The sequence below is a fragment of the Hydra vulgaris genome, chromosome 11 (assembly GCF_038396675.1).
Source record: "Hydra vulgaris chromosome 11, alternate assembly HydraT2T_AEP".
NCBI lineage: Eukaryota > Metazoa > Cnidaria > Hydrozoa > Anthoathecata > Hydridae > Hydra > Hydra vulgaris.
The window spans coordinates 32,363,309-32,375,617 of NC_088930.1; the positions used below are offsets into that span (position 1 = coordinate 32,363,309).

Consider the following 12,309-nt stretch of genomic DNA (forward strand, 5'->3'; position numbering starts at 1 on the left):
ATTTATTGTCAATGTTCAGTTTATTGTCAATTGTCCGATTCTGAATCCAGTCATAAGATTCATACATTATGTGTCAAACCTTGATCTCTAGTAATATAGTTGCAAGTTTTCTTACTGTGAATAACAAAGTGAAGTGGGCTCTGATCAACATTAAATTTTCTGCTTGTTAGATTTTCAAAGAACAAATTTATATTTTAAGTTATGCTGAAATCTGACTTAGTTTTATATCAAACAATTATGCATTATTTTCTTGACTTGCCTCATTATAAAAAATATTAGTTGCTTTAATGTCAGCTATATACTGAAAGTGATTCATATCAGCTACTTTATTAGACCTTATAGAAATAGCCTGCTGCCAGGGGTTTCAGTACATTCATCAATTGACAAATAGCCTGACTTGCAGTGGAGTGCTGCTACATCGACTGAGGGTTTGGTTTGGGGCAGCAATCTTTTTATTCATTATTCTTCGCTTTCTTCTCCTTTTTTTAAAAAAGTCGTATCGATTTAGATAAGCAAAAAAAGTGAGCAAGTGCTCAAATAAATATGCTATATTAGAGATTATCAAACACATTATTCCCTGCTAAACTGAAAAATTTACTTTTTTCTTTGAGGCACTCTGCTTGTTTTAACTAAACTTTTTTAAATTATTATTTTTTTAATAAAAAAAAAAGCAACTTACTTTAAAGAGTTAGTCAAACAGTATAAGACCCATTTTAAATAATATTGTATTTAATAAACTTAACAGTAAAAGACAACAGAGAGTAAGAGTCTTGTACTATACTGTTGCATAAGTTATACCATAATCATAATGCGACAATTATTACAGAGCTCATTCTTTCTACCAATAGTTTTTTAATGAGGCTTTCTGCCATTATCCCAATGTAAAGCCTCAGCAATATGTTTATCAGATACTTATGTTCTAACAAAATGAAAAATTGAGGTATACTTTGATGCATGACTGATGTGATAAATTTTTTATTAAACGTATTACAAATTTTACAGTAATGTTATAACTTTTACCACTTTTTGCAACTATTTACATTATGCGTTAAGAGGCAAGTAATTCATCCTTATTTGTTGCATTTTTTTTTTTTTTAATAATGCAACTACTATTTATTGATTTAGGAATATTTTTAGGTAGTTCTCAAAAATATTCAATTAGTTTGTTCTTATAAATTTAGATGTTTTGTAGACATATATTCTCGCAATCTACTTGGTTTCGTTGCTAAGGTGACCATAATTGAAAAATACCAGGCGCTTTTTTATATTTCAAGACAGTTTCGCCTTGCCTTTTTTTGTGTTGCATTGACAATTTTTGAATACATGTTTAATTTCAATTTTTTTAGTAGCTAAACAGGACAAAACGCAAGGGAGCACGTGCCCCCTTGCTCCCGCCCTGCCTACAGCCCTAGTTCAAATGGGTTTTACAAAAAGCTCGTTTATTTATTTTAAAATCGCATGTCAAGAAACAAAATTATGGAAAAATTATTAAACAATATTTGCATTTTTAAATCACAAATTATTTTTCATAAGAATTCAATTTTTTCTGCAAATTCTGAGCAGCTATATTTTCTTAAATTAAATTTAACGAACAAAATAGCTGCCAAAGTTTCATTGTAAGTTTGGATTTCCCTTCCGTCAAAATATCATTGGCAATCGAAAACAATCGCTCTACGGAAGTGTTTGTACAAGGCAAACATAAAGCGGCTTGTCACATTCAACAGACTGTGAGTTCTAAGAAGAAAACTTTTCCTTTGTGCAATACAAACTAGTTCTCCGAATTTAGTCGAACAATTCATTGTCATCGAAAGTGATTTTTATTGATTTTTTCAAAAAAGTTATAGATTTAATAATTTCAATCCATTCAACTTTACAGTTAAGTAAAGACCACTTAAAAACTTCAACCTGATTAAAGTGACGCGTCCGATCATCTATATACTCTAGACAGAAACTGTAAAAAATGTCTACTTCTTTTTTTTTTTTTTTCTCCTTTTATTTAGCCGTACAAATATTTACAAGTTCCGTGTTTTATAATATATATAAAAATGGCAAGGACGAGAAGAAGACAGATTTGCCTTATCACCAAGTCCTTTGTTTTTTCTAGACATTTATATAAATACATTGTAACTAAAATTAAAAATTAAAAATGAGAGAAAAAAGAAAAATGTTTCAAAGAAGTTACTATAAAATGCAAAATAGTTAAAGTCTTTCAAAGTTGTTTTTAATACAAGTTAAAGAAGTAGTTTTTTCTCAATAACATCAAGATTAACTTACGGTCATGTAATGCTATATATATTCAAATTTCAAAGTTATTCATTAAAGTAAAATTTTAATAAATCATTCAAGAAAACCAAAACCAACAGCATAAAAAGAAAACATGAAAAATGAAAACATAAAGATTAATTTATAATCAGAAGACACTATATATATATATATTTATATATATATATATATATATATATATATATATATATTCATAAACTCATATATATGTATGTATTTAAATATATAAATATATAGATACATATATATATATACACATATACATATATGTATATATACACATACACACGCACATATATACATATACACACACATACACACATATACACACCCATACACATATACACGCATATATACATATATATATATATATATATATATATATATATATATATATATATATATATATATATATATATATATATATATATATATATATATATATATATATATATATATATATATATATATATATATATATATATATATATATATATATATATATATATATATATATATATATATATATATATATATATATATATATATATATATATATATATATATACACACACACACACATACATACTTTTTCATAATATAATTGAATATAATGTATATAATTAAATACTTATGACCTTTTCAGACAAACAAACATGCACTAATAAATAATTTTCAAATATAACATTTTTAAAGATAGATTTAAAAAAAATTTTCTGTTTTTTCATTATTTAAAAGTAATAGTTTTAGCTTTTGTTTAAACTGTTCAAGAGTTGTAAGTGTTTTAATATCATTACTAATTATCTTATTCCATACATTAGGTCCTCTAATAGTTATTGAGAACTTGGTTGACTCATATATAGTTTTGGGTTGTACAAAGCTGTTACTTGAATATTTAGTCATGTATTTGTGTTAAATTTTATTAAATAATGATTTGAAGATATTTGGTATTGTATTATTATTAGTTTTATACATAAAAATTAGCAGATGATATATATTTATTTGGTACAAGTTTGATATTTCTAGATTGTTGAACAATGGTCCAGAATGTGAGAAGCGGTGTGCATTTGATAATAATCTAATTGCATATTTTTGTTTGCTAATTAGCTTTTTTGTCTTTGACTTATTGGTGCTGCACCAGGCAATGTTTGCATAATTCAGATAGGAATGAATAAATGAGTAATATAAGTATTTCAAACATGATTGATCTAAGTATGGTTTTGCTTTATAGAGTAATCCGATATTTTTAAAAATTTTATTTTCAATCATGTTTATGTGGTCTTTCCAATTTATGTTTTCATCTAGAATTACACCTAGAAATTTCATTGAACGTTCTCTTTTTACGATGTATTCTCCAATAATAAGTTTTGGAAGTGCAAGAGGGATTTTATCTTTTTTATGGAGGCGATGAAAAATAGTATAATTAGTTTTAGTTAAATTAATTGTAAGTTTATTCATATTTAACCATTCGGTTAGTTTTAGAAGTTCAATGTTGACCGTTTTAAATAATGTTGTTATATCACTGTGAAAATAAAATAAATTTGTGTCATCAACAAATAAAATAGAATCTAGAATATTAGAAGCTTTGCTTAAATCATTAATATAGATTAAAAATAAAAGTGGTCTTAATATAGATCCTTGAGGAACGCCGCAAGTAATTGACATATTGTTAGTTTTTTTCATTCCCGAATGAAATATATTGTTTTCTATTAGATAAGTAGCTTTTAAACCAAGCTATCTTTATATTTTTGATTCCGTAGTTTTTTAATTAAAATACTATGATCAACAGTGTCGAACGCTTTACTAAGATCTATGAAAACACCTAAAGTGAACTTGTTTTTGTCAAAACCTTGAAAAATAATCTGAATGAGATGAAGAATTGCATGATCAGTAGAGTGCTCTGTTTTGAAGCCAAATTGTTTGTTATAGAGAATATTATTTTTTTCTAAAAATGAGTATAATTTGTTATACATAATGCGTTCTAGTATTTTTGAGAAGCATGGAAGAATGGAAATGGGTTTATAGTTAAAAATATTAGTTTCATCTCCAGACTTAAAAACTGGTATTACCCTTGCAATTTTAAGTTTTTTTGGAAAGACTCCTTGTTTAAACGAAAGATTAAATATATGCAAAAGAGCTATTTTAATATAGAAAATATATTTAACTACAACATTACGACTAACATTATCAAATCCTTGTGCTTTGTTTAATTTTAATGAACTCACAGCATTTAATAATTCTTTTTCAGTTAACTCGGCATTTTCCATAATTGAATTGCTAGGAGTCAAGTATTTCTCCTTGTTAAACTCACTGTGTTTTAATTTTGATGCTAAATTTAAACCTGCATCGACAAACACCTCATTAAATGTTTTAGCAATTATAGATTCTTTAGTAATACCTTGATGATGATAGTTTAGTTTTTTTGGAAGACCATTAGCTTAAGTGTTTTTTTTCCAATTACTTCTTTGATGACTTGCCACGTTTTTTGAGTATCGCCTTTAAATTTTATTATTTTATTTGAATAGTATAATTTCTTTGAAAGCTTTATAATTGATTCAAAGTGACTCTTATATTTTTTATACCTTAATTCATTTTCATAAGTTTTTTTTTTCAGAAACGCCTCATACAATTGTTTTTTTTTTTTTTGATGATTTTATTATTCCTGGTGTACTTCTTTCAGAAATTGGTTTTTCAAATAATGACTACTTTCTTCGGTAACTTGCAAATATTGTTTTACCATGAAGGTAGAAATATTTCTTCTTTTCTAGATTATATCTGGTTTTTCAAATTCTTTAATACTACGGCAACTTCAGCAGCAGAAATATCACCGTGTTATAAAAAACATTGGCTTGACTGTGAATAAAAAAAAATACTATTTTACCCATTTCGTTATTGAAAAAGTCAAATAAAAGTTTCGGACAATTTTCTAAGCTTAAAAAGTATGATCTAAGTGGCTGATATAACTTAGGCACGCTTTCGATAGCTGGAAGTAAGGCCAACCAATGAACTTTTGAGAATCCTAGCAATTTTTGATATTCCACACCGGCCTCATGGCAGAAATTTTCTGCGATGAGGCCGGTGTGAAGAAACTCGAACAGTAAAACGGTAAAAAAATAAATAAATTTGAGGAATATTTATTTCCACATCAATAGATAAACAACCACATGCAGTGTTTATTGCGTTTAATAAAATATGAGTATTGCAACCGATACCAATGATTTTACGGTTTAGCTTAACGATTAACTTTTTGTTTAAACCTCCGAAATTATTATTGGTGTTGTCTGCAGAAATAGCCAAAACCTTTGAAGAAATATTGTTAGCGCTAATGCATTTAAAGATAACTTCTGATAAAATATCTGATGCTTTTCTATTTACACAGTCCATGTTAATCAGCTGAATTTGCACTTCCTCTTTAACATCAAAATAACGAGCCAAAATTGGATACATTTTAACGTCCTTGTGGTTTGATGCATCAGAAAGAATTGACTCATATGATGCTTTTAATAATGCATTTTCTTAGTTATTTTCTTGAACACGTTTACAATTATTGCTTAACATTTTGTACGCGCACAAGCAAATCTTGGATTATAAAATTTCTTAATTAGCTTTAATGTACAATCAGCACTTCTAAAGCTATCGTTGTGTTTGACTGTGTACAATGCAACTGTTCCTTCTTGAATGGCTAATATTTTTTCATTTTGACCAAAGCTTTGACTCTTCATCGACTTTGTGATTTTGTTTGACAATATAATAGCATCCAACGCCATTTTGTGTTTGATAGATTTGCAATGATCTTCAATTGCAGATCGTCCACGATTACGACTATGTCAAATAGGCTTTGACAAATTGTACATTTGAGGAGCTCAACTTTGATCTGCGTTAAGAAAGGAAACATTTCCTTTAAATTATCATTAAATGTGTTTAACCTTCTCTTCTTACTATTCATTTTTTGAATTTGATGTATAAATAGTTATAAAAACCCTAAATTACTTTTTTATGAACACTTATTTTTATGAGCTTCTTATTAATTGCAAACTTCTTATTAATTTACAATAATTATGGAAAAAAGACATTACAATTTGTGTTAAACGAACGCATTTTCTTTGATGAAGTTGAAAAATCTTTCGAAGTAATTTTTTTCTTCTCTAATGGGAATTTAAAAAACTTTTTTTTCAAATGTTTACGGTAATTTAATTCATTTAGTTTCGTGTTTTATAGTTAAGTTTATTGAGATTTTATTCATTTTGTTTTTTAACTATATTTTAGAAAATTCATTTATTAAAAGTCTTTCAAATTATATTTTTTGAAAGAATTTTATTTGCTTTTTTTAATATTTAAACGCGTACCAACCCCAAACGCGCAAAACTACCTTCAAACGCTTACAGTACGCGACATACGCGTACGTATAGTCACCTTACGTTGCCTCATTTGATAGTGTTTAATTACGTATTAAACACATTGGGTTTTGATTGTTTATGTTTTCAATAAAATCCAACTTTAAATGAATAGCCACGAGTGTATTTATTTTTTTAAGACATTTTGTAAAATTTTCTTAATTTTTCTATAAGAGTATTGATATAGTTTGACTTGTTGATTATTTAGAAAAACTAAACAATTTAACTATGCACTGACAAGAGATTGAAAATTACGAATATTTTCTATTTACAGGTGAATCGGTAAAGAAACATAATTAAGATAATCTATGTTTCTTTCATTTATATATTTTTGTTCTTGTCACTACTGCAGTTATATGAAAGCCTCCATTTTTAATGTTTATTTATTTTTAATGAAAAGTTAATAACATTAAAAGCAGTAAGTATTCATCCTATAAAATTAAATTTAAAAGAATATTTATTGTTAAATATTCGTATATGAGAAATCAAATCTGTGTTTTCACAGTCATGATAAATTGCCTTATCCACATTTTGCAAACATATGTTTAAAAAAAAAACTATGTAACAATGGAATCTAGTGTAGGAAATTTATTTTTAAGCTTTCGCTGTTATTTGCGAATAGTTTTTTTTGCCTTATTTGCACCACGGTTGTTCAAATAACGGTTGTATATATAATTGCGCAATCTTACCCCGTTGGATAAGATTGCACAGTTTCGGGAGAAAATACTTAAGGAGATTTAAGATTAGTAATGTCGTTTCTTTATTATTACTATCTATACTTGAGTAAACTTTTAATACTTGACAGGTTGACATGCAGATGACGTTAAATATGCTTCAGAGTGCGATTGTTGTATACAACAATACCACCTTGATATTGATATACAATAGTTGTTGGTTCTATACGGTCTTTGATAAATGGTTGTAACAAATCATCTTCAGCAAAAATGTATGAATTGTATAGGTAGATTTTTTTGGAAATTTTTGAATCTAGTATAGAGGATTTTTTTTTTACAAAACTACAAAATTTTGAAAAAAAAAAGGGGATTTTATTATACATAAAGATTTAACGTCCGTGTTTCCACGCTTGTGTGGTTTGGACAGGGGTCGATAATGTCATTTTTTGTGTTAAATGACGTGAATTTGCTGAAACGACTTTTTGCAACCCAATGCCCTTTTTTTTAATTTAGTTTTGCAGAACAGAAAAACCATTTTTAACATTAAACTGTCATGTTAAGAGAAGATTTGATCGTATTTTTAACTTTTTAGAGATTTAAAAAAACTTTAGAGCTGTGGCCACCATGATTTATGAAAGAAAGAGCATTGAAAACATTTAGCTCGTATATATGAAAAGCTTTCATATCATATAAGGGATCGTCCATAAATTACGTAACGCAAACCTTCACAATAAACAAAACAAAAAATATCAAGTTTTCCCTCGCAGTCTGAATTCAAATAAAAAAACAAAATAACCCATTAAGTTTAATGAAAATCGCCGCGTAAAGGAGTCTAATATCTCCTACTTCTGTTTTTAAAATATATTTTTCGTTGCGTAATTTATGGACGATCCCCAAGAGACTTGTGCAAAACGTGTAATCGTATATCAGCTTTTTAGCTCCACCTTAAAAAAGTGAAAAGATATTTACGATATTAATCGTATTTTGGCCCTACAATTATAACTAAATTCAAAATTTAATTTTTTTAAAAAAACTTTAATGATCGATAACTAATCTCAAGTACCTTTGCATCAATATAAATGTTAAAGAAAATATTAAAATTATTGCCAAATAAATCAATTGGTCGGAATATCACCCATTTAAGGTCTCTTGAATCCACTTTAAACTAAAAATTTTTAATTTGTACCAATATATCTCATAAGGGATCATCCATAAATTACGCAAGGCTAAATTAACTAATAGACAAAACAAAAAAAATCAAAAGTTTTCCCTGAAACTTTAATTGAATTAAAGTATATAAATAGCCCGTAAAAATCGTCGCGCAAAAGAGCAAAATGATCTCTTACTTTTATTTTTTAAATAAGTTTTGCATTGCGTAATTTATGAACGATCTCTAACTGTTATTTTCAAAAAAATCCCTAACTGTTATCTTCAAAACTTTCGATATTTTAACAAATCGAATGCTTTTGAATCTGCCAGTTTATAAAATTTATTTTGCGCCCCACTGTGCCCTGTTTAAGACAAATTTTACATTAAAAGAGAGAAAAACGTTTATATTGTTCATAAATATGTATATAATTAAAAGTTATTATTTCGTTGGGGTGTAGTAATGAAGTGGTCATAAATCACTTGACGAAAAACGAATTTAGTCTAATCTATCTATAACTTTAAAATATTCTGCCTCTAATAGTTTATAAGCTTCATCTAAGCGTTGAATTCTTTCTTCATTAGATTGACCAACCATTGCCGAGTTATATTCATCAGAAGACAAAACCGCCCGCAATTTTTCCATGTCACGTGCTTGTTTCTGAAGCAAATAATACTCAGGAATACTTATTTTGATAACAAATTGCAGTTAATAATACAGAAAACAATTTTTCAAAGAAAAAAGCAAATCACTACCTGAAATGGAAGATTCAGCCGTTTTTTAACGCACAATCTATATTGGTGATACATAACGTTGTTGGAAATATCAGTAACTCTCAGACGAAGTATTTCATAAACTCTTCTTGCTTGCGACTTAACAAAATATAGTATTTTATATATGAAAAAAATTTATTAAAAAATTTTTTTTTTTTTTTAAATAATATTTAAATACCTTAGTTATTTTGAATTTTTCTAATGCATCCTTTCTCATGTCATCCGAGTAATCAGTAAGAAGCTTATCTTTTGAAAAACTGTTAAGTTTTAGGCAATTTTGACAATCGACAAAATCTCGACAGCGAACAAAGTCCTCTGATGGGTCTTCAACTTTAAATTATCAAAAATAATGAAAAAAGTTTACTTTAATTTAAACAATTAAAAATAAATCTTTTTTTTTTTTAAATTTATTTGATTGTCCAACAAAATAACAGAAGATAAAAAATATAACAAATCTAACCTGTAATATCGACTGCATCAGGATTTGAAATATAGTGTTTATTGACAGCATGTAAAAGTTCAACTAAATATTTTAAAATGTCTTTAACTTTTATTATTCAATATTTGAGTCTAATTTAAAATGTAGTTTCAGGATTAAAGTTTTCAATTAATCCTAAATCTAGTTAATGTTATCCAGTTTCTTAAACTTTTTAAAAAGAGATGTCAAAAATAAGACTAACAAAGATTGGGGGGAGATGGAATCAAAAAATAGAAAAATGCTGGAAGTATCCAGTAGCATCCAGAAATATCCAGAAACATTCAGAAGCATCCAGAAGCTTCCAGAAGCATCGAAAAGAAGCATCTAGAATCTTCCAGAACAGGTTCATTTTACTATATAAGAGACATGTAAATCGACATGTAATTCAGTCAGTATATGGAAGTCAATCAGTCAGTATTATCAAGACAGTTTATCGAAGTGAGTTTTATCAAAGTGTTTTATCGAAGAACATCAATACAAGAAGTGAAATACAACAAGTGTTTTATTACATCAATACAGTCCACATCTAACCAAGACGTTGTGTTCCACAGAGCATTATTGTATCATCACAAGGTAAATGTAACACGGTAAGCCTTGAGAAGCGTGATTATTTATTTTTATTATTTGTATGACTTCAAGTGCAAAAATGGCTCCCGACAGTCTTGGATTGGAACTAAGAAAGAAAATTATTGGCGATTACATAAGTGGAATGTCACAAAAAAGTATTTGTGATAAATATCGCGTGAAAAAATGGACCATATCAAGACTATGTTCCAAATATCGTTCTACGGGGAAGTTGGCAGCAGATAACAAAGGTGGAAGACCCCGTTCCACCACTTCTAGAGAGGATTCTATGATCGTCAGATCTGTCAAGAAGGATCCCTGGATATCATCAGTCGAGATACAAAAGCAATTAGAGCTGCCTGTATCGGACCGAACAATCAGACGTGTTCCTGTTTGCTACATCTCATATTGACTGGAATGTGCAGAAATGGCGAACTGTCCTGTTCAGCGATGAATCGAAGTTCAACATCATTGGGAGCGATGGCATTTGCAGTGTATGTCGACCAACCGGAAAACGCCTCAATTTACATTACTGCCATAAGACCGTGAAGCATGGTGGAGGCAATGTAATGGTCTGGGGGTGTTTTTCTGCTAACGGTCTAGGTCCAATACATCGAAATAATGGAATAATGGACCGTTTCATGTATAAAAATAACCTGAAAGATGTTATGTTACCTCATGCTGAATGGAATATGCCAATAAAATGGGTTTTTCAGCAAGACAACGATCCGAAACACACTGCAAAAGTAGTCAAGCAGTGGTTTCAAGACAACCACCTATCGGTGATTGATTGGCCGCCTCAATCTCTGGATCTCAACCCTATTGAGAACCTGTGGGAGATCGTCAACCGCAGAATTAATCGTGAAGGTGTTCGTAATAAGGATCAACTGTTTGAACAAATCCAAAAGGCCTGGGCAGCGATTTCACAAAGTTTCATTGATCACCTGATCGAATCTATGCCTCGAAGATGCAAGGCTGTGATCAACAACAAAGGATTCGCCACAAAATATTGATAGCTAAATACAGCTTGGTCAACATTTTGTTGAGTTGCACTTGTTTTGTCCAGAAGTAAATCAACTTTTTTTAATACTTTTGATTAATTTATTAATTTTTTGTGTACAAATAATGAACTTTGTGATGAATAAAACTTGAAAAACTTTGTCTCTAAACAGTTACATAGTTATTTCTCTAAATTGAAAAAATGCAGCACTTTTAAATAAAGAAACTAAATTAGCATTATTTTGTTGCACTTGTTTTGTCCGATACTGTATATATATATATATATATATATATATATATATATATATATATATATATATATATATATATATATATATATATATATATATATATATATATATATATATATATATATATATATATATATATATATATAGGGTTCCTAGCCTACACTTATGATAATTGCATGCCTTCACATGCTGCTTTTTACTGATATTGCATGCTTTTGAATGCAATTTCCTTATAACGTTGCATGCTTTTACATGATCCTTTATAATAGTTTGCATGTTTTTGAATGCTTTTAATTTTTTATAGTAAAAGGTTGCGTACGTTGAGTATGTTAACAGTCTATTGTTTTTTTGAAGCCAAAATATTATAATATTTATACTTATTTTTGCAGATTATCATTATTTTATCTTTCCTCTTAAAGAATATAAAGGAATAGTTCATAAAAAAATTCTTTATACCAAAAATTGCATTATTTTTAACACACCTAATCATCTCATCTTAGGAAACCAGTTTCTTAAGATAAGCTTTTTTTAATAGAACTAAAAAAAACTCAAAATAACAAAAAAATTAAATAAAATTGTATCTTTAAGGAATATACATAAGTAAAAAGTAATTATAAAAAAAAAAAAAAAAACATTAATAAATCTTTCTTATCTCTAAAAAAGTTAACGATACTATTTTTTGAAAAAACTTTTGCTCTTGAAATACCAAAATAAAGCTCTGTGGAGAACAACTTTTAAAAAAAAGC

The 12,309-nt window shown here is 27.9% G+C and overlaps 1 protein-coding gene across 1 annotated transcript in view; it reads right to left on the reverse strand.

Annotated features, from left to right (window-relative positions):
- Positions 1–8,976: 8,976 nt before the first annotated feature.
- The window catches only part of LOC100199769 (histone acetyltransferase type B catalytic subunit), a 48,062-nt gene continuing 44,729 nt past the window's right edge, over positions 8,977–12,309 (reverse strand). Inside the window, exons 12-15 of the mRNA XM_065810790.1 lie at positions 9,732–9,794; positions 9,450–9,601; positions 9,254–9,370; positions 8,977–9,158 (exon numbers count right to left, since the gene is read on the reverse strand). Coding sequence (XP_065666862.1) covers positions 8,997–9,158; positions 9,254–9,370; positions 9,450–9,601; positions 9,732–9,794 — 494 coding nt within the window. The 3' untranslated portion in view covers positions 8,977–8,996. The remainder of the gene's footprint in view (positions 9,159–9,253; positions 9,371–9,449; positions 9,602–9,731; positions 9,795–12,309) is intronic.